The 20,443-nt window shown below is 48.9% G+C and overlaps 1 protein-coding gene across 1 annotated transcript in view; it reads right to left on the reverse strand.

The window, feature by feature from the left end:
• The window catches only part of FNDC1 (fibronectin type III domain containing 1), a 111,972-nt gene that overhangs the window by 33,742 nt on the left and 57,787 nt on the right, over positions 1–20,443 (reverse strand). The window contains exons 4-10 of the mRNA XM_075554307.1: positions 18,729–18,846; positions 16,176–16,363; positions 15,332–15,439; positions 10,490–10,678; positions 5,851–8,415; positions 2,127–2,227; positions 554–665 (exon numbers count right to left, since the gene is read on the reverse strand). Of these exons, the coding sequence (XP_075410422.1) occupies positions 554–665; positions 2,127–2,227; positions 5,851–8,415; positions 10,490–10,678; positions 15,332–15,439; positions 16,176–16,363; positions 18,729–18,846 (3,381 nt within the window). The remainder of the gene's footprint in view (positions 1–553; positions 666–2,126; positions 2,228–5,850; positions 8,416–10,489; positions 10,679–15,331; positions 15,440–16,175; positions 16,364–18,728; positions 18,847–20,443) is intronic.

Consider the following 20,443-nt stretch of genomic DNA (forward strand, 5'->3'; position numbering starts at 1 on the left):
AAGAGGTGGCGCCAGAGGAATATACGAGGAAGAGAAGGAGGAAGAGGAGGAGGCAGAAAAGGAAGAAGATGATTTAAAGGAGGAAGAAGAGGATAGAGGGGAGGAAAAGGGAAGGAGAGGAGGAAGAAGAAGAGGATACAGGGGAGGAAGAGGGAAGGAGAGGAGGAAGAAGAAGAGGATACAGGGGAGGAAGAGGGAAGGAGAGGAGGAGAAGGAAGAGGAGAAAAGGGGAGGAAGAGGGAAGGAGAGGAGGAGGAAGAAGAGGATAGAGGGGAGGAAAAGGGAAGGAGAGGAGGAAGAAGAAGAGGATACAGGGGAGGAAGAGGGAAGGAGAGGAGGAGGAAGAAGAGGATAGAGGGGAGGAAAAGGGAAGGAGAGGAGGAAGAAGAAGAGGATAAAGGGGAGGAAGAGGGAAGGAGAGGAGGAGAAGGAAGAGGAGAAAAGGGGAGTAAAAGGGGGACAAAGAGGAAGCGAAGAAGACACTTCACCTTAAACTAGCTATTTAAAAAACCTTTACAAGACTCTTTTCACCCTAAACATCATTCTGACTTACCCACAATGGTCCTCCCGTCTCCTCCTAGTTTAACCCGTAGAGGATTGCCATTCGAGTCTTGGAGGTACCTTCCTTCTGCATTTAGCACTAACCCACGGTCCAGATCCACGACCTAGATCCATGATGGACATGAAAGAGTAGTTGGGCATTTCACAACAGCCATGGCTAATCCAATTGCATGCACCTCTGTACGGAACTTCCATAGAAAGAAACCATCAGAGAACTTGTGTCCCGGTCACTCAACATGCTTATAAAGAATAGAATGCTTTTTTCATACTACATGGTATGTACTTCCTTGCCCACAAAACATGCCGATTATTGTTGTAAGTTCTCAACTATGCTTGCCATCTAGGGAATTGTGTCTCATACTGCAACTTAGAAAGTGGCCTAGCAATTGAGGAAACATTCTAAATAAAATATGGCACATCCATGAAATAGAATACTATGCAGTCAAGAAAAAGGGTGGGTCTTCATATATATTGGCACATATGGGCATGGGTGATGAGGAAACTACGATTACAGGAATGAGATTTTTCAGAAATAAAGCAAACTTATTTTGTAAATAAATTTAAAACTTCAACTAAAAACAAAAAAAGCCTGGAAAGACAGACCGTGAATCACTGATAGTATTTAAGGCTGAGAAGTGGTTTGGGGTGAAGCTATTTTTGCCCCTGTATACCTCAGAATTGCTTTAATTTCTTTCTATGAACATGTATAGCTGCTGAATTGAAAACATGAAATGTCTCCATTTTGCTGTGGAGGATAAAACTCAAGGCAGCTGTGACAGAAACATTTGATTTGTAACTAGATTGCCTAATAGAACATGTGTATAAACTTAGCATTTCAAGGACCTATAGACTATTATTGTTTCTGGCTGGACACATCTCATGCTCTACACCGGTGGCTCTCAAAGCACGGCCCTGGAGTAGGAGCCTCAGTAGGTCCTGGGAACTTGCCAGGCCCTCCCCACAGCCTGTGCTGGAGAAGTGACACTGCTCGGGGCGATGTTGACAACATTTGAGAACCAGTGCTTGGCACCTACAGATCATCGGGGCCCCTCTGCAAGGAGACCACTTTGCTAAGGGTTGTTATGGTGATTAAATGAAATATCTTTCTATACACCATATCAATTCAAGATTGACTACTATAATGTTTCCATGTTCATCTGCAATCTTCTTATTTAAGATTCCTGATCGTTTTCAAAATATGTATCTTAAAGGTCATTTTCAGATTACCAATGACTGAAATTTTCAGGGAGTCCTTTAACAAACTTTCTTAAACTGTATCCTTACAAATGAGAAGCTTTGACTGGAAATTCTAATAAATCTTTATGGTGTTTCTTGTTTTGGTTTGGTTTGGGTTTGGGTCTTTGGAAAGCTATTCAAAGAAAAGAGTTAGTTCCTCAAGAGAGGTTAAGGATTTCTGAGGACAGAAAGGAATGCTTGCAACGATCTTCACATATGCGTGGTTACGACTGAAGGTGGGAAAAGAGAAAGGTCACTTTATTAAGTGGTATGCCATGTCCCACAGCATCAATCCAATGACTTTGAAAATATAAAGAAGTTTACCCTACCCACGTGGTTCCTTGAGGGCCATTGATAATTCTTTGTCCACTTTGTCTTCCATTGCTCCCAGGAAGAACATTCCCATCTAGGTTTGGTCTGCCGTTATAACCTACACAGCACAAAAACATAAAATAAAATAACAGACTCGGATGAATCCTGCAATCCTGAGAAGCTGGCTTCGTACCCAAACATAAGCCGTAACACATTATGCACATTATTTCAAATGTGCTTTGAAATAAAGAGAGCTTTAAACCATTTTGCATCTATTGGGCAATCCCAACTCACCGCCATGGAGTTGATGCTGACTCGTAGTGACTCCACAGGACAGGGTAGACCTGCCTCTGAGTTCCCAAGACTCTGGGAGTAGAAAGCCCTGTCATTCTACGTTAAATCAGCCGACCTTACCATGCCTAACCACTAGACAACTAGACAACCAGAGCTCTTACTCTCGGCAACGATTGTCATAAATTGAGATGTCTACAAGGTACGCCAGAATGTCCACTGCAAGTATCATGGAGTCCAGTGTGTGATGATGCTGAGACAAGGAGAGGCTACAGTAGTGTTCGCTTTCTGCCAGCCAGTTGGAAGCTGGAGGGAGAGCTGGAAGCAGGGAGACAGCACTCTCTGAAGTGTGCTGGATGCTTTCCGGTTCTTCTCAGCAGATGACATGAAACATGACAACTGCTCCCAGCGACTTCGCCTCACCGTCACCAGTGTGTACATGCACACTACTGTCCCAAAACGTAGTGGCCTCTGTGTGGCTGCTTGGAAAGTATTTGCTAAGGAGAAAGTTTGCTACCACTAACCTAAAGGTGGGCGGTGTGAACCCACCTCGAGGTGCCTCGAAAGTAAGGCCTGCTGGGCCTGGATAGGACAGAGGCTGTACACTGGTACATATGAGGGCTGGAGGTACAGGGAATCCAGGGTGGATGATACCTTCAGGACCAAGGGTATGAGGGACGATGCTAGGAGAGTGGAGGGTGAGTGGGTTGGAAAGGGGGAACTGATTACAAGGAGCCACATGTGACCTCTTCCCTGGGAGAGGGACAGCAGAGAAGGGGGAAGGGAGACTCCGGATAGGGCAAGATATGACAAAATAACGAGGTATAAATTACCAAGGGCACATGAGGGAGGGGGGAAAGGGTAGGGAGGGGAAAAAAAAGAGGACCTGATGCAAGGGGCTTAAGTGGAGAGCAAATGCCTTGAGAATGATTGGGGCAGGGAATGTATGGATGTGCTTTATACAATTGATGTATGTATATGTATGGATGGTGATAAGAGTTGTATGGGTCCCTAATAAAATGTAAAAAAAGAAAAGAGGAGAAAAAAAATGATTAGGGCAAAGACTGTACAGATGTGCTTTATACAATTGATGTATGTATATGTATGAACTGTGATAAGAATTGTATGAGCCCCTAATAAATTGTTAAAATTTAAAAAAAAAAAAAGTAAGGCCTGCTGATCGTCTGTAAAGATGAGAGCCAAAAAACCCCTGTGGAGTTGGAATTGGCTCCACAAAGGTTGTGTGTGGTTGATAAATAAGACCGCAAAGGGTTGACGCCCTGCTCTTTCCTCTCCCCAGATTCCATGTGCCCCCTTCGCGTGCCTCTCTTTCTGACTCCTGTCATTTTTAACCAGCTACAATGGCCGGAGGTTTCACCTGGAGATCCACTTAGAAGAAATCAGTCTTTGAAAACCCTGCAGAGCCCTCCCTGTTCTACTCTGACACCCGTGGCGCCTCTGTGAGTCAGAGGCATGGCCATGGCAGCTAGTTCCAAACCCAAACCAAATCGAGTGCCATTGAGTCAAAATCATTACGGGAGTAGACAACTGGTGGGGTCGAACCCCAGACCTTGTGGTTCTCAGTCCACCATTCCCCCAACAGAACCACGGGGGCTGCTGGACAACCAGTTAGGTTTGCTTAACTAGTCAATGTTTATGGGGACCTGACCTCCATGCAGGGTAGCTGTCTGCATGTCTATACATGCGGGCTAAAACTGTATGCTATGCAGGCTGATGTATACAAATACACTCACCTGAAGGAGTTTCACTCCACACTAATTACCAGCGAGGAGAGCACAAGGTACATTAACTACATGCAGATGTAATGCCCTGAGGTCCCTATAAGACGCTAGTTCATAGCTGCCCACATCCTGCCTGTCCTTTGAAGCCGAAATATAAGACACTCGCCTGCTCAGGATTGCTCTATGTGGCTCTGCCTCCTGCATGTGTTTTCTGGTGTTAATCGGCATCCTTTGGATGTCAAAGCAGCCCCTACCCAGCGGGAGTGTTTCCCAGATTTGCTTCATAGAGGGTTTTTAAAATGCAGAATCAACAAGAACAAGACGGAGCCTGAAGACCTAAATAATCAGTGGCTGCTGAGTCCTGAAGTACATGCTGGCAAGTTCAGCAACAACTAAACATATCCCAAGACACACGCAGGGCTTTGAGGCTGGCTGTGACACATGTTCAGCAATTAGGAACATGTGCTAAGGCACCCTGTTGGTGCATCCATTAAGTGCTCACCTGCTAACTACAAGTTCATGGAGCCCACTAGCCACTCTTTCGGGGAAAGAATTGGCGACCTTCAGCCCCAGAAGCCCAATGGGGTCAAATGGTTCTCTCACATGGGCTCACTGTGAACAGGCAGCTGGCCGCACAGCACAAGCATCTGTTGAGGAATTCAGTGACGGGTGGGGGGCTCCGGATTGACAAAATAAAACCCTCACTGCCATCAAGTCAATGCTCCGAGACTGTAACTGCTTACACAGTAGAAAGGTCCGTCTTGCACCCTCAGAGCTGCTTGTGGTTCTGAACTGCTGACCTCACGGATCACAGCCCAATACTTTACCACTATACCACCGAGGCTTGTCTCTGGACTGGACTATTTGACCTGAAACTGCAGCGGAGCTACTGCAGACTGGTTGTCTGACCTGGCACAAGCCAGCACCACCTCTGCCCCCCTGTGCCCCTCCCTATTTGAAAACTTCGAGTAAGGAATGCAAACCCCACGAGATGGTGATTGTGGTTAAGTGCCGGCAAGTGGGCTCTAGGGGACAACAGCCCCAGGGCAACTGAACACACCACTGCCTGCTCCTGAACCATTCTCCATCGTTAGGTTGGAACCCACTGCTGAGGCCACTGTGTCCATCGCCCTCTTTTCGGTGACATTACCAAACATGAGACCCCTCAAAGTAGGTGAGAGGGGTCCAAACTAATTCCCTGCCCTCTTGTGCATTCTCACACACATCACCCCTCCCTACTGGACACGGTAGAACTGCCCTTGCGGCTTTCAGGGACTGGGACTCTTTAGCAGAGTAGAACACCTCATCGTTCTCCTGTGAACCAGCGGGTGGTTGAGAACGGCTCACCTCGAGGTTAGCAACCCAACTCGTCACCACTGTGCCACCAGGCTCCTCGGGGAGATAAGAGGATGGAATTAGGGCCATTTGTAAAACTCGCCACAGAGTGTGCATCCTCATTAAGAGAAGGAATCCTCCCGTAATTGTTCAAACATTGAAGATGAAGAAAAACCAAACGCCCCGCCTTAGACTGACAGGGGTCCTTTGGTTACCAAGGCTGAAATCTTTAGGAAAACACCCCCAGCGGGGCAGCTGGCCAGCTCCCAGATGCCCATCTTTCAGGTAGCAGCTGTGTGTCACCCCTGTGTCACCCAAGCTCACAAAGAGCACTACTAAAACGCATGACAAGAAAGGGACAGTAAAGAGTCACCTTGTCTCGAGGAGGGCCTGATTGGCGCGCGATGCAGAGGGTTCCGGAACCTGGAGTGCATCATCCGCTGCCGCAGGGACAGCATCGGGGTGGGGACCGCGTGGTTGGGGGGTGGCGCGCGTGTCGGGGGCGATGTGCGTGCTGGGGCGCTGGTCCCAGGACTGGGAGAGCTGCGCGGGGCGGGCCGCGGAGGCGCCGGGGAGGCGCGGGCAGGAGGTCGCCTTCGAAGGGGTGCGTCCTCTTCCTGCCTGGAGCGCCCCCAAGGCGCATGGGGCGAAAGCGCTGGCCTACGCGGGTCCTCGTCGGGCCCCTCGGCGCCCGGCTGCCCCGCGGGGACAGCAGAAGGCCGCTTAGAGGCCGAGGCTGGGGCGGTGCCGTGCTGGGAGGCTCGGGGAAGGTCCACCACCTCCTCGTCCTCCGCGGACGCGGACGACTTCGGGGACGTGGGCGGCGGGGACTCGGGCTTGCCCCCCGCGGGCTGCGCGGTGCGGGAGGGGACGCGGGTGCGCGGGGCCCAGCCTCGGGGGACGGTGGCGCGGCCGCGGGCCTTCTCGTCCGCGTGGCCGGCCCCGGGCTGCAGCTGACGGTGCTTGATCAGGCCAGCATCGGGCTCCCGGGCTGTGGCCGAGCGCGCGGGGGGCCGCACGTCCTGGGCCACCCCCTCCGAGCTGTCATCCTCGTCCGGGCTGCTCTCGGGCTCTGAGTCCCGGCTCTGCGGAGAGGGTGCCCACCAGGGTTGGCGGGCCCTGGGGCGCTGAGGATGAGAGGATGAGGTCTGGGAGTCAGTGGGATGTTTCTGGCCGGCTTTGGAGAGCGGGTACCCCCGATCCTGCTCTTGGTGACCTCGGGGCTGGTATGGGGACACAGGGCGGGGCGGCCAGGCCTGCTTCTCAGGAGCGGAGGCTCGGGAGCCCAGACCTTGGCCAGATGCTGTCCTTCTAGGGACACTGGGTCGGGAGTGGGGTTGTGGCCTCGCCTGAGAGGAGGGCTGGCGCCCTGGCGATATGGGCTGAGTCCAGGCGACATCGTCGCCCTTGGAGTCAGAGCTCTGCTGAGTCTCTTGTTCTGGGGACGCTGCGGGTGAAGGCCTGGAGGATTGGGGGTTCTCTGAGAGAGGGTCTTTTCGTCGCAGGCTGGACCCTCTCTGCAGGATCTTCCTGAGGTGGTCCAGTCCCCGGGAAGCGGGCACCTTGGAGGAGGAGGAGGAGGAGGGCAGGACGTCATTGACAACGGTGGCGGGCAGCGGCAGTTCACCCTCAGGGGGGTTCTCACCATCATCGCCGTGGCCACCTGCGTCAGGCCTGTGGCTGGAGGGCACCTGGGGGGAAGCCGTAGTCTTGGAGGCTTGGGTTCCAGAAGGCTGGAACCGCATCCCTCGGCCATTGCCAAACCTGTTCGGATATCGGCCGTTGGCCCCAAAGGGCCTGTTTCTGAACAAATTGAGATGGCCAGAGGCGGGCCTGCTGGCCGGCAGCCGGGCTCGGAGCGTGGGGGCTGGGGCCTCTGTCTGCCTGCCCCTGTATTCTGCGTCATTGTTGCTGGCGCCATCGGAGGTCTGTGCCCTGGAGGAGAGCCGGGTAGAGGCTGGGGAAGGTAGCTCAGGCCTGGATTGTGCGTTCTTGGGGTTGGTGGCCCGCACGAGGTGACCGTCCTTGAGCCCCCTGGAAAGTGGAGCATGCGGTTCCGGTGGCAGCAGCCTAGGTGAAGCCCCAAGTGGGGACAGTCTGGAGGGTGAGCTTGGAACACTGAGCTTCTCCTCCGGGCCCCCAGAATGGAGTGTCCTCCGTCCCGAGGGCACTGGGCTTCTCTCGCGCCCAGCGCTGGTTGCTGACTGCCGGCTGGCCGGCGGGGCTGGCCGAGAGTGTGCTGCGCCTCTAGAAGGCAGTTTCTCCGAAGTCTCTGACTTGGGGTGGGAGACACTGGCAGCGCGCCCCTCCCCATGCTCCCCATCCTCTTCCTCATCGATGGGGTCGTTCTCAAAGCTGTTGGCTGGCAGGTTGGCTGAGGGCTCCCTGGAACTGGGGTGCCTGGAGGTGCCTTGCCTCAGCAGCTCCGTTTCCCCATCCGTGTGGGTGTGCTGGGCAGACAAGGTGGACATGGAGGACGAGGCCTCCGGAGCAGGGCGCGAAGGCAGGGAGGAGCCGAGCCTGTCCGTGGCTTCTTGTCGGGAACCCATTGGCATTTGGGCTCGAACCGGCGCCCGCCCAGGAAGGAAGGCACCAGTGAAGGACCTCTGAGAGGGTGGCCTCACAGTTCGCCTTTGGTCGCGGGTCTCAGAGGCCGACGTGGGGGGGTCTGCACGCGGTTCGGGCTCCTCCTCGGTGAATTCCGTTGACTGAAGGTCCACGTCTTCGGGCTTTGGGGGACGGAGCTGGGGCTTTCTGGGGCCCCCACCGTTCACCAGTATCTTGTTCTTCAAGTCGAGAAGCGGGGAAGAAACAGGCAAATGAGCGTGCCTCGAGGAAGCTGGGAGTTTGGGAGAAGATGGCACAGGCTTGGGATTTCCAGGTTGGAAGTCACGTTCCTTGTCTGCTCCCTCTCCTGCCTCGGACTCCTGGGCACTGGCTGTAATAGATGGGAGAGAATGGACCGTCAAGGGAAGAAAGCCCAGCGCTCTCCCCCACACCACGTGACCGCCTACGATGGCGGTGTGTAAACGGTTAGACAAGCACTGCCCATGGCATCCTGCGGCTTTTCATTCCTGGCAAGGCGGGACACTTTAGTTCCCCAAGTAGCGCAATTTCTGTGAGCTTTCTATTAGCTCCGGGGTCCTATTTTTGCTCTAAGTGATCGAGAGAGTCCTAGAAAATGTGTGGGGATGGACCCCCTGGGCACTGAAAAAAGCACCAGGAGCAGTTGTGAAGGAATTGTGAAATAGGAGTATTTTGAAGTCATCGATGTGATGCCGTGAGTTTCTGAGCACGGAGTTGCCCGTGTGTTGCAAATGAACAACCGCCCTTCTTGACGATGTGGAGAAGAAATGTGGCTAACTGCAGACAGGATGCACGCTCAGTGGGGGGGGGCGCTGTGTCTGCCTCCCAGGTGTTGGGCTGAGCCACACTTCAGAGGCATTCCCAAGAGTTCTCTGCCCTCTTCACATGTCCTTCCTTGCCGGGCCCCTCTTCCTTAAAGTCCCTTTCATCAGGAACCTATTTGCAATCCCACAACATGCCTTAAAAGAAGACTCCTGGATAGGACAAAGATCACGCGTACAACATGCCCTATGGTTTCCTTGTCTTTTCAGCGTTTTAATGTTGTACTGTGACTCGGATGAAGGTTGACTGAGCAGATCATCCGCTTTTTTAGCCAACAATCCAAACACATTCTGCTTTGCGAGTCCCTTGCAATCCCTTCAATACGCCATCGCGTCTCCCATTACCTCATTGTGTTTCCTGTTCCCAAGCCTCCTTTCGTGGCCTGTCTGAACTCTGTGTTTGGGTAACTGCTGTCCTTTGGATCTGAAGTGGTTGGTTCTTCTAAGGTATGCATGCCTTCCTCAGTAATGGAAGGTGCCGTCAAGTCGGTTCTGACCCCTAGTGACCCGTACATAACAGAACTGCCTGGCCTGCACCATCGTCACACTGCCCCTGTGCTAAAGCCCATTGTGGCCGTCACTGAGTCAGCCATCTCATTGAGGGCCTTCCTCGCCCTTGCTGCCCTTCTACTTTAATTTTAGCAAGGGACTGTCCCCCTGTAAGCCTGTCTATTGTTGGGCTGAAAACTGAGCCATGGGAGTGAGTTCAGTTCCAGGCCTGAAGTATGAGTAAGGGTCATAGTCTCAGAGGTTCCAGCGGCCTCTAGCTGACCAGTAAGCCTGTCCTCTTTTATGAGGTGGGGTTTTGTTCCACCCTTTTCTCCCACTCTCTCCAGGACCTTCTGATGTGATGCCTCTCATTGCAGTTGGTAGAGGTACTCTTTGTTGAGAGTGGATTGACAGAGGGACAGGGGCCGGAGTGTGAGGGGAGGAAGCTGGACTGTACGCAGCAAGGGTGGAATCTAAAAGAAGCGAGGTACATTTGCTTCGCCTGGTTTTATTCTAGGACAAAATGGTGTAGCATTGCAGCAGACGATGGGAGAGAGAGAGTAGGCGGTTGTTTGTTGAAAATGTGAAGAGGCAAAAAAGGAACATGGAGTCTGAAAAGACCCCCTCTTGAAGACTCCTTTGGGATCATTGCTACCTGGTTTGGTTTTGATACAGATCAGATCAACTGGATGACTGGGAATTCCCCTGAGCAAAGCTGGGTCCGACCCCCACCCCCACCCCAAATGATGGATGGAAATTCCATGCGATATTCAGGAGTTGAATAGGGAACATAGTCAGCATGGTAACAATTTAGCATGTCACATTCCATTTCTAAAGCTGCCCTTTCCGGGTTGCAATAGACCCAACACTGAGCAGTGATAAATCTGTCTTTTGCAGGAGACATGTTTATAAGTTCATTTAAATATATGTTAAATAAACTAAACACATTTTGGTATCTTTTAAAAATGCATACACAAATCTACCGTAAATCTGTAGGCAACTTAGCCCTTAGATGGAAAACAAAAATTAACCATGGGCCATGACTTAAAGAAACACAAAACAAACAGCAGCAATGACAAGAGAGAGGAGGGAGAGCAGGAGTCACGGGATGCTTACTTGTTGGCATAGCGACAATGAAGGCTTTGGACTGGGGACCCTGTCCTCTCCTGTTTGCGGCCCGGATTTTGAAAAGATAGCGTTCCCCAGGCTGTAGACCATCCACCATTGCAGAAGAAGTCTCTCCGGGGAAGGTGAGGGATTTTGCTCCAAATGGTTTGAGAGCCGGGGCGTATGAAAGAATGTATTCTGAAATGAGTTGGTAGATGGTTGGAAGGAGGAAACAGCAAACAGTCCTGTGTCCATCAGACAGACCGCATGGGCAGAATGAACTGGAACGTGCATTACTGCCATGAATACACCAGCAATGCACATGAAGCAGCCACTGGAGCAGACAGACACGGCAGAAGGTGAACCGCATTCATTTGGGTGACCAGACTGGCTCTGTGGTTAAAGAGCTGGCACCTCACACTTCGAACAAATGACACATATGGAATCTTCATACAACTGACCAAAAATATTTACTCTGTGTGTGTGTTCATCATAAACACAATTGGGTAATTTGCTGAGATGGAAATAATACATGCTGAGAGCAGAAACTGAAGACAAAGATGTGACAACTGCTAGGAGTTAATGCTGAATGTTGACATCGTCAATGGATTCCGTTTATTAAGCTCTGGCTGTTTTTGTTAAGATACATTCTATAGCTAGGTGCATTCTAGACTTGCGATCTAATTGTACTTTGGTAGGGATTTGTCCAATGTTAACAGGATATATTCACAGCATTTAAAACTGAGGACATTTTGCTAAGTAGCAGCTTTCTGTGATGTCTAAGGTTTCCATCTTTACCTGGCTGCATGTTTAAGCAGAGCTCCTCTGAGGCTTTGAGAACCATGGAGACTTCAGTCTAAGGAGCTCGGACAGCTCTACATATGGGGAAGCTGCCACACAAGAAAGTCATCATTTGAACCACAGTCTTCACTTTCACTGCTCTGTTCTCCATGAACTCAAGATTTATAAACCTTATGATAAACTTATTTAGAAAACTTATTTACAAAACCAGATTCAAATCATTCGGATTGTAGAAAAATCCAGTAATTGTCATCCTTCCTAGGACCACATGGAAGATTTTGCCCCCTTTTCCCTACATGGCTAATCTTATACACACACATTCATTTTAAAACGTTTAACCAAAAATGCTTTTCCAGTGTTGATCTGGAAAAGCCCGGCATTCTTTTCTCATTGAAAATGAGCAAACTAGTTATTTGTGGTGGCCAAAAGTAAGAATTCAGAGTATCCACTGTCTACAAAATTTTGCAATTCAGATTTTCTTACAGATTCAATTGATCTGCAAAAAAAAAAAAAAAAAGCTAAACTATGTCACAGCATAGACTTCTGCTCTTCTCTAGATTCCCCATACATAGAACATGTTCCGGTACAATTATGAATCTTGAATCCCACAACTATAGCTTTGAAAGTACTCGGGATGAGATGTCTGACTTCTTTTGGACATTAAAAATTCGCTCTCTCTTATTATTTCTGCCAGTGCTTACTTGACTAGGGCATGATTTGAACCAAAGAGCTATGAATCTTGACTAAGGAGGTGGAAGGGGAACAGAAAACAAAATAAATATATAAATAAATAAATAAGTGGCGTGGTATTGAAGTCACTAAGAAACAAAACATTGTGCTCAGAGTTGATTTCAATTCATAAATCATGATGGAAACAGACCACCACATCTCTCTCCCGTGGAATGGCCACTAGGTGCATACTAATCCCCCCCACCCCCCGGGTTTATTCAGGGGAGGACAATTAATCACATTTCTTCTTCCTTGGGGAGGTGATCTCCGACACTACCTAAGGGTGCCGGGAGGGGAAGACGGGGGTCTGGAGAAGGAAAGGAAAGGCCACAGCAGGGGAAATGGCAACACAGGATCACAGGCACTACGGACGGACGGACATCACAAACACAGCAGAGGTTGCAGGATGGGGCCCCAGGTGGGGCTTCCAGTCACCCCAGGGGTGTGGGGAGGGAGAGAGGGAGGGACCAGAGTTGGTTTGGCCCAGAGACCTGTTGTCTCTGTCCTCTGATTTCCTAGTAGCCCGGCACAAAGATGGACAAGGACGTGGGATGCTTCTCCCTAGAGTCCACTCCTCACCCTCCAACCCACACCTGACAGGTCTTCTTAGCTGCTCCCATTCACAGACTTGCTCAGGGGATTTCCCCCTAATCTTGATCAGGGGCATCCCTGCTTCCCACAAAACACAGCCTGCAGCTCCAGAGCAAGCACTCTTTCTCCGACTGCCCACACCCCCTGGTTTTCCATTGCCCCATTGTCAGGGAGGTGGGGCATGCCCCACTCTAAGCCCTGTCCATCTGGGCCATGACCATGAGCTCACCCCAAGGAAGTGGTCTTGTGCTCAATTCTACTTGCCTTGCTCAGGGTCTGCATCCTTTAGAAATGCTGCGTGTTCCAAAGAACATTCCTTCCATAGACCCTGGTCTGAATCCAAGCCCTCTCTACTCTGGAGCTTCACTCACTGCTGGTTCAAGCCCCACTGCCTCTAAAATCATTCTCTCTGACTTCTTCCAAACCATGTTTTCATCTGCCATGTCACACTCTTTCCATGGCCCCATCCCTTCTCAAAGTATGTTTTCCAAGCCACGCCCCCCCCCCCACCAAAAGTTCCCCTGTCTTGAGACTCCAGTGTGTCTGTAGTTTATCCGAATGCCCTGCTCACTCTTCCTTCCCGCGCTTGGGTCCCAAGCTGCCCTTGCTGCCCCAAGCCCCCACCCAGTCTGCTTTTCTCCCACTCTCGGGATTGAAATTTACCCTGGCCGCCCCTATTGAGGCAGTGCTGGAAGAACCAAGGCCAGAGTTAAAGGCGGGGAGGGGGAGAAAGAGGAGAGAGTTTGAGGTCACACCCACCCTCCCCACAACCGAGGTCTGCTCCTCCCAGAGCCCCCAACCTCAGGGGACAGCATTGTGGAGTAGAGAGAAGTTGAGCGATGCAGGGGAAGGGGCTAGATTGAGAGAGGCGCCCACTCCAGACCAGGCGCCTGATGCATGGAGTGAAGACAGGGCTCAGACAGATATATATGTACACACACACACACACACACACACACACACACGGCAAAGACAGAGTCTCCTAATTTGAGGGATGGAGAGCTGGGAGTGGGTTGGGGAGGGGCAGGCCTTCTCCTCAGCCCATGGGGTCCTCCTGGGCTGTATTCACGCATTGGAGGATTGGTCCGCTCCTACTGCTAGCTTTCAGATCGCAGCCAAGTTCTTTAACCACCAGAGCACCTAATACAATCACTGAAGAAGCAATCACGGTTTTTTGAAAACTAAAAGAAATAAAATCACATACACGTACACACATGCACGCACACACACGCACGCACGCACGCACCCGCGCGCGCACCCTGAAAATTGTTATTCGATTGTTAAATGCCTTATTGGCTTCACCACAGCTTGGGGAGAGTCAGGGTCTCAACTGCTTCCAAAATAATGATGAAGAGGGGCCAGCTAACTGTCTCTCCTCTTCATTTGAGGATTCGAATGGGAAAAGAGAAACCAGCAAAATAACAGAACAATGTAGTCTTTTAAAGCTATTATCTGATGAAATATTGTTTGGAAAATCCATCCTTAAATTAACTTCACCGTTCCATGAAAAAAACCTACTACAGACCAGAAAAAAAGTAATACATAGTCAAACGGGGCGGGGGGGGGGGGGGACATGTAAAGTTTCTAAATCTTCTATGGAAATTAGTGGCAAGTTTTTTTAATTCTCCAAGTTTACACCAACATTTCAAGGTTTATGGGCAGATTAGACTTAAAGCTGTTTTCCAAATTTTAATGAGACCTTGAATAAAATCTCCATTCCTTCTGACCCTTTAGCGACCTTTGTGCAGGATGTGATGGAGAAACAATCCCAATAGAGCCCTTTAAAAAGCCTCCAGAGTCTAGAAGTTTCTTGAATAGGCTTTTTAAAACTTAAAATGGGGGAAGGGAGGGAAAAAGAAAGAGCTAATACCAAGGGCTCAAGTAGAAAGTAAATGTTTTGAAAATGATGATGACAACATATGTACAAATGAGTTTGATATAATTGATGTATGGATTGATATAAAAACTGTAAGTGCCCCCAATAAATGATTTATTAATTTTCAAAAAACAGAAAAAAAGATATTGATTCATTTTGGAAAAAACTTAAAATGAAAAAATTTTTAAAGCTTTTACATTGAAATGAAAACAGTTGTACTTTTTAGTATTTTCAACAGACTATCTTTTTTCAACTTAACTAGCTGTTCTTATTTTATTTTTTAATAAGATACAGTATATTTAATTTATTTTAAGGCATACTTTCCTTAACTGCCCGCTCCCACCTCCACAAAAGGGAATAAATCAATTTTCTGACAAATAGAGAGTAAATCCACTCTCTAGCAAGTATTACTTGAGTTTTTCAAATCCACGAAGACACTTATGAGATCATTAAAGATATTTATGGTCTCATGGGAATTTCTGCTAGTTCCCATTTTCCATAATTCTACTGGAACAACAAGACCCAGAACATGCACACAAAAGTATTGTTTGGATGAGTCAAAGTTACAATATCACACCTAGAAAATCAGAAACATCTGCCTAATGACAGCACAAGGGATTGCCTGCAGAGAGCCTGAAAAGAGCAGTCATCTGCTTCATGACTACCTGGACATTGCTGAGAATGAACCCACGGCACCTTTCCCTGGGACTGGCGCCTTCCGTACGTAGCGGCATCCCATTTCTCCCTCTGTCACCGAGTCTGTGGTGAGAGGCACAGTAATGGTCTGCCTCTCTACTTCTGCTCTGTCACCTGCAGGTAGCTGCATCTTACACTTTCAATGACAAGATACCTACCTTTCACTTTCCCCTCTGTCTCTGGAAGTAGATCCCAAGATGCAGTGACGGCTGTCAGTTTGCCATTGACTGGCCAGACGTTTAAGTTTTCAGGAGCTGTGGTAGGAGCTACACAAGGATAAAGTGCCAAACAACATTTAGAAAGTGTCCTGATGAAGTACCCCAAGAGTGACGCATGGCCCCTGGGCACACATCCTTGACTGAGAACGGCTGTGACCAGCCGTACTGTGCATGAGAGGCACGTCTGTTCTCGCTCCTCCAGGCACAGCTAGCGGGGTGGCTCTGTCGCTTCTACCTGCTCTTCTATGAGCTGAGACCTACCCAGGGACAGGCTTTTAGGAACTCAGAATTCCCTTCACTGCTAAGTATTAAGAAGTTACAAAGAAGGTTACAATCCAGTCCCAACTCCATCTTAGTAAAACCTACTAAACCCGCATTTGAAAGGACATAATTGCTATCTTGGATACAGGGCAAAACCTCCTCCCAGAACTACACTGAACCTCAGCCTGAGGGGAAAAAAGCACTCTAGCGCCATGTCTTACCTGAGGGCAGCCATGCAGACAAAGGCGGTTTATGTAGACCACACACTAGACTTGACTGTGCGCCAGAGTCAAAGAACTAACAAGCTAAAGAAAACATTCAGGGAGAGGATAACACATGCACCCCAGGAAATAGCTGCTTGGCATCTCTGCGTTCATTCTTGAAAACACCGCCAACTGAGGCTCACATGAGTGCTCGGGCTGGCCTTTGACCCGACTGGCTTCCTAACCATCTGCCTCTACTTCTTATTTTAGGAAGAATTCCCACAGATTGAAAAACCCCAAAGGTCATTTTAAATACAGACCAGATTCTGGAGTTCTCTGGAAGACGGAGGTGCTCCATTTGCCATCTCTCTCCCCCTGAGAAATGCGGACTGCGAATTCATACATGGTGTCTGGGGCCAGGTTCTCCACCAGCACGCGCCTGTGGGCCATCTGCTTGTAATCCCATCGTGCTGACTCGCCCTTCTCTCGGTAGCGCACTGTGTACTGTCTATAAGAAAGTGAAATTGGACCTTGTGCCCAGTCAACCAGATTTTCTGAAAATAGACCTTAAATTCCTTGCTGTTTTCCCTTCCCCAGAAGTGATGATTTGGGGGACTAAAGTAGGGGAAGCAAAGAAAAGGCTAAATCCTTGGCTCTAAGAATCAACTTAATTTCCAAGCAGGACTGTCTGAAGCAAGTCAGGAAAGCTGAAGGTTACTATCTTTTCAAGACGGAAAAGTCTTCCTCTCCCAAAGACGGCATAATGATAACAAAAGGACTTAGGAGGATGAGCGCGTTATCCAGGGTGTCAGATGTAGGAGGATGTGGGCGGTGTGCACGCACTGTGGAGATGAGCAGTTAGAGACTGGAATCACCCAAGGCCTCGTGCCTATTTAGAAAGGAGAGACATAAACACCGTCTCGCCATAATCTGACCCAAGCATAGCTCTGCTAGGCTCAGGAGGAACTGGAACACATGGCTTTGAACACGTTTTACCATGACACTGAACAAAATACACAGCAAATAGAGCAGGAGAGGAGAACTAACTCTCGGACGGTGCTCTAGGGTGCAGTTATCAGAAAGAGCAAGCTTCGGTGTGACCACGCGTGGAAATACACCACAGCCTCCCGTAGCCCCAATCTCCCCACCACGTCAAGAGTCACAGTGAGGTTTACGGCGCTCCTTTTCCCCAGAGTGTGTGTGTGTGTGTGTGTGTGTGGCTCCTTTACAACAGAAAGCATTTGATGAGTTCAGAATGTGTTATTCATTATGACACTGGACGAGGAAAGGAGCTTAGTGGGATAGAAGTCATGCCAATTAACAGTAGTTCTCCTAAGAAAAACTCGAGCCTTCTGTCGCTGTCTTCAAGCTGTGGGAAGCCAAAGTTTGGGCCGTTATTAAGAGCACTTTACGTGCACGGCTAGGCAGATACTCGGGACGACCCTTTTGCAATCTTTCAAAAGAAGCGATGTCTTTTTGATGGAGCAGAGAGTGAAGGAAACTGTTGCGCAATAAGAGCAACACAACCATCATGTAGCTCAGCATCGCGGTCTACCCATTTTGAAGTCTTTGTCTTTGCTCACTGCAGATAGGTTCGCAAGTTACCACATAACAGTACGGCCATCGGACTTCTAATTTTCTCTTGGGATATAAACACTGCGGTCATTCCACAAGTGAGCCGTTGAGGACTCTTTGAGCCGACCATTAATTCCATGGTGTTCACCAGCGGCCTTTAAAATGCAAACCTGATTTCTGTCTTAACAGCTGGTTTTCCTTCTTCTGCATTTGCAATTAAATATGTAGACCAGCGAGGTATAACATCGTGGCTTAAGAGAGGTTGTTTTGCACCCAAGAGGAAGCCATGAACCAATTGGGTGCTGGATGAAAGATTAAAGTGGAGCGCCTATGGTCAAGCAGTCCCTAGGTGACGCAAATGGTCAAGATTCATGTCCACCCAGAGGCACCTGGGAAGAAAAGTCTGACAAACTACCTTGGGGGTAAGGTGGGGGTGGGGAAGTAGTCCTTCAAAACCTTTTGGAGCATGGTTCTACTCTGATATTCATGGGGTCACCGAGGGTCTGAGTCAGGTGACCTGGCCCTCTGAGCAAGGTGTTAGATGTCGTCTGCCACTCTACATACAGAGCCTTCCTATAGCGAATCTTTCTGGGATAGCAGGAAGAAGAGGGATATTCTTTCCATGGCCCAGGCAGAAACAGAGCTTTCATGAGACAAAGCAAAACACAAACAAGAGCGAAAAAAGAGATGGAATCTAGGAACTTCCCAGACATAAAACTTAGGGCCAGTGAGAACTGAGCCTGCTGTGTGTATAAAAATCAAGGCTCGGGTAGCTCCTGGTTTGTTGAAAATGTGTGAGCATTTTTAGGATTAACTAGATTGCCAGAAAACAGTCTACCAGGCAGCTCCCAAACAGTCTAGCATTCACATATGTCAGAAAAGCAAATCACTAAGTACAGTGGGTTCTTGTTATTCATGGGTTCTATATTGGCTAATTCACCCACTGTTGTTAACTTCCAACCAGTCGAGTCTGATCCATGGTGACCGTCTTTCCAGACAACAGAAGAAAATGCTGTCCAGTCTGGCACCATCTTCACAATCATCGGTCTGTTTCAGTCCTACTGCCCCATGCCCCAGAGTCAACACAAAATTCCCCCACAGCCAGTCATGCATATGGAGTGCAGGCAGAAACCCTATATGGTACACAAGGCTGGTTGGGTGCCAGAGAGCGCAGGGACCGCAGGGATTTAAGGAGCTATAAATATTGCAGCCAATGAAAATGGACTGCATGGTTCCACAGGGCCCGAGAAACCACAAATATCTGACATAGAATGAAAACAAAGCAGTAGGGGGAGTACCTGGATGCAACCGCTTTCTTCTGTTTTTCTATGACAGGGTCCACCCAGGCAACTAGCACCGACTGGGACGACATCACTCGGACGCTGATGTCTTGGGGCACGTCCAGCTCATCCTCTTCTGGAATGACAAGACGATGCAGAGAAAGGCTACCACTTGGGAAAGACTCTGCTCTGAGTGTGTCTGTGTCTTCTGAGTCTACTCCCCATCCATACATTTCTTAAACAGGCTTAAGGTAGGAACCAGGAAATGAATGGAAAGTTAAGCAATTCTTTGGCTGGCCGGGGTTGAGGAGTGAATATTAAACCCACTCTGAGAAATTGGCAGTTTGTTTCCCTTGGTCAAGGACACGCTGGGAGATGATATGATCTTTGGGGGAAACAGAAGGTTAGAATGGAAACGGCTCCATCCAGAGCATGAAATGACTATTTTGGTTCAACCCATGCTAAGAGTCTGGTCAGGATGAATGTCCTTGGATTTTAGAATCTGAAACTCCAAGGAAGATTAAGATTTATATTCAGGGAAAAAAAGATTTATATTCAGATATGAAATAACTTAAATTTGACAACTTCTTAAGAGGTTTATTTGTATCACCCCTAGGACATCGCAGCCACCACACTTGCTGTGTTTGCTCAGTCGTGTCTTCAGTCTTGCTTTTTGGTGTCTCAGGTCTGTTTGCTTGGCTTGTTCACTTCATCTCTCAGGACACATGGTCCCAAAGGACAGAGAGGAGGTCAAAACATTGTTACGAAGGGTCCCATCAGAACCTCTTCTACAGCAGTGATGAATGGATAGTGTGGTAGTCACCTAATCTGGTGTCGATTTGAGGATGAAGAATGTAGGGGTGGAGTCTAGGCTGTCAATCTGGAGATAGCCAATGAGACTTCTGTGGGCATGGCCTTCTCCTGAGAATTCTGGGAAATCTTGTACTTCCTCCTTGGAGGTGGAAGACACCTCTCTCTCTCGTTCTCTCTCTCTCTTTCTCTCTCTTTCTCTGCTACTCTCTGGGAGACAATGCAGAAGACAAGCCACATGGACACAACCAGACCTTGGTAGCTGGAGAGGCCACAGAGAGACCCCTGCCAGCACTGAGATGCTTACAACGCTGCTGGACCCAAAGACTTTCTACCCACTAGCTTGTGATCATCCTTCATTTGGTTTCATTGCATGTGTTTCATGAGTCTGAAGAGGACTTTATAGATTGGTGTCAGATATCTGGGCTAATAGCGAACTGTGGACTTGATCTGGACTGGGCTGGGATGTTTTCTCAATATTCGATTGCTCTTATATATAAGTCTTGAGATATGTGGAATTTCCATCTAACAATGTACAAAATGATAATATAGTTCATCTCCTGTTGTAAAGTCATAGAAATGCAGCCGTTGTATTGTGTGTTGTCTCTTTAAATCAAGGCAGATGCTCCAAAAATGGCCTACAGTAATACCTCGTTTTATTGCACTTTCCTTTGGTATACTTCACAGACTTGGCATTTTTGTTAAACAAGTTCAAGGTCAGTGGGAACCCTGCATCGAAACAGTCTACTGGTGCCATTCTTCCGACAGCAGGAGCTCACTTAGCGTCTGTGTCACATTATCGTAACCATCACACTATTTCACCTTTTCATAATGTTACTGAACACTCAACAGACCATCATATAGGGTAAATGTAGCTTTTGTGTGCATTTGGAAATCCAAACAGTCACATGACTGACCTTCTT

Source organism: Tenrec ecaudatus, chromosome 7, assembly GCF_050624435.1.
Source record: "Tenrec ecaudatus isolate mTenEca1 chromosome 7, mTenEca1.hap1, whole genome shotgun sequence".
Classification (NCBI taxonomy): domain Eukaryota; kingdom Metazoa; phylum Chordata; class Mammalia; order Afrosoricida; family Tenrecidae; genus Tenrec; species Tenrec ecaudatus.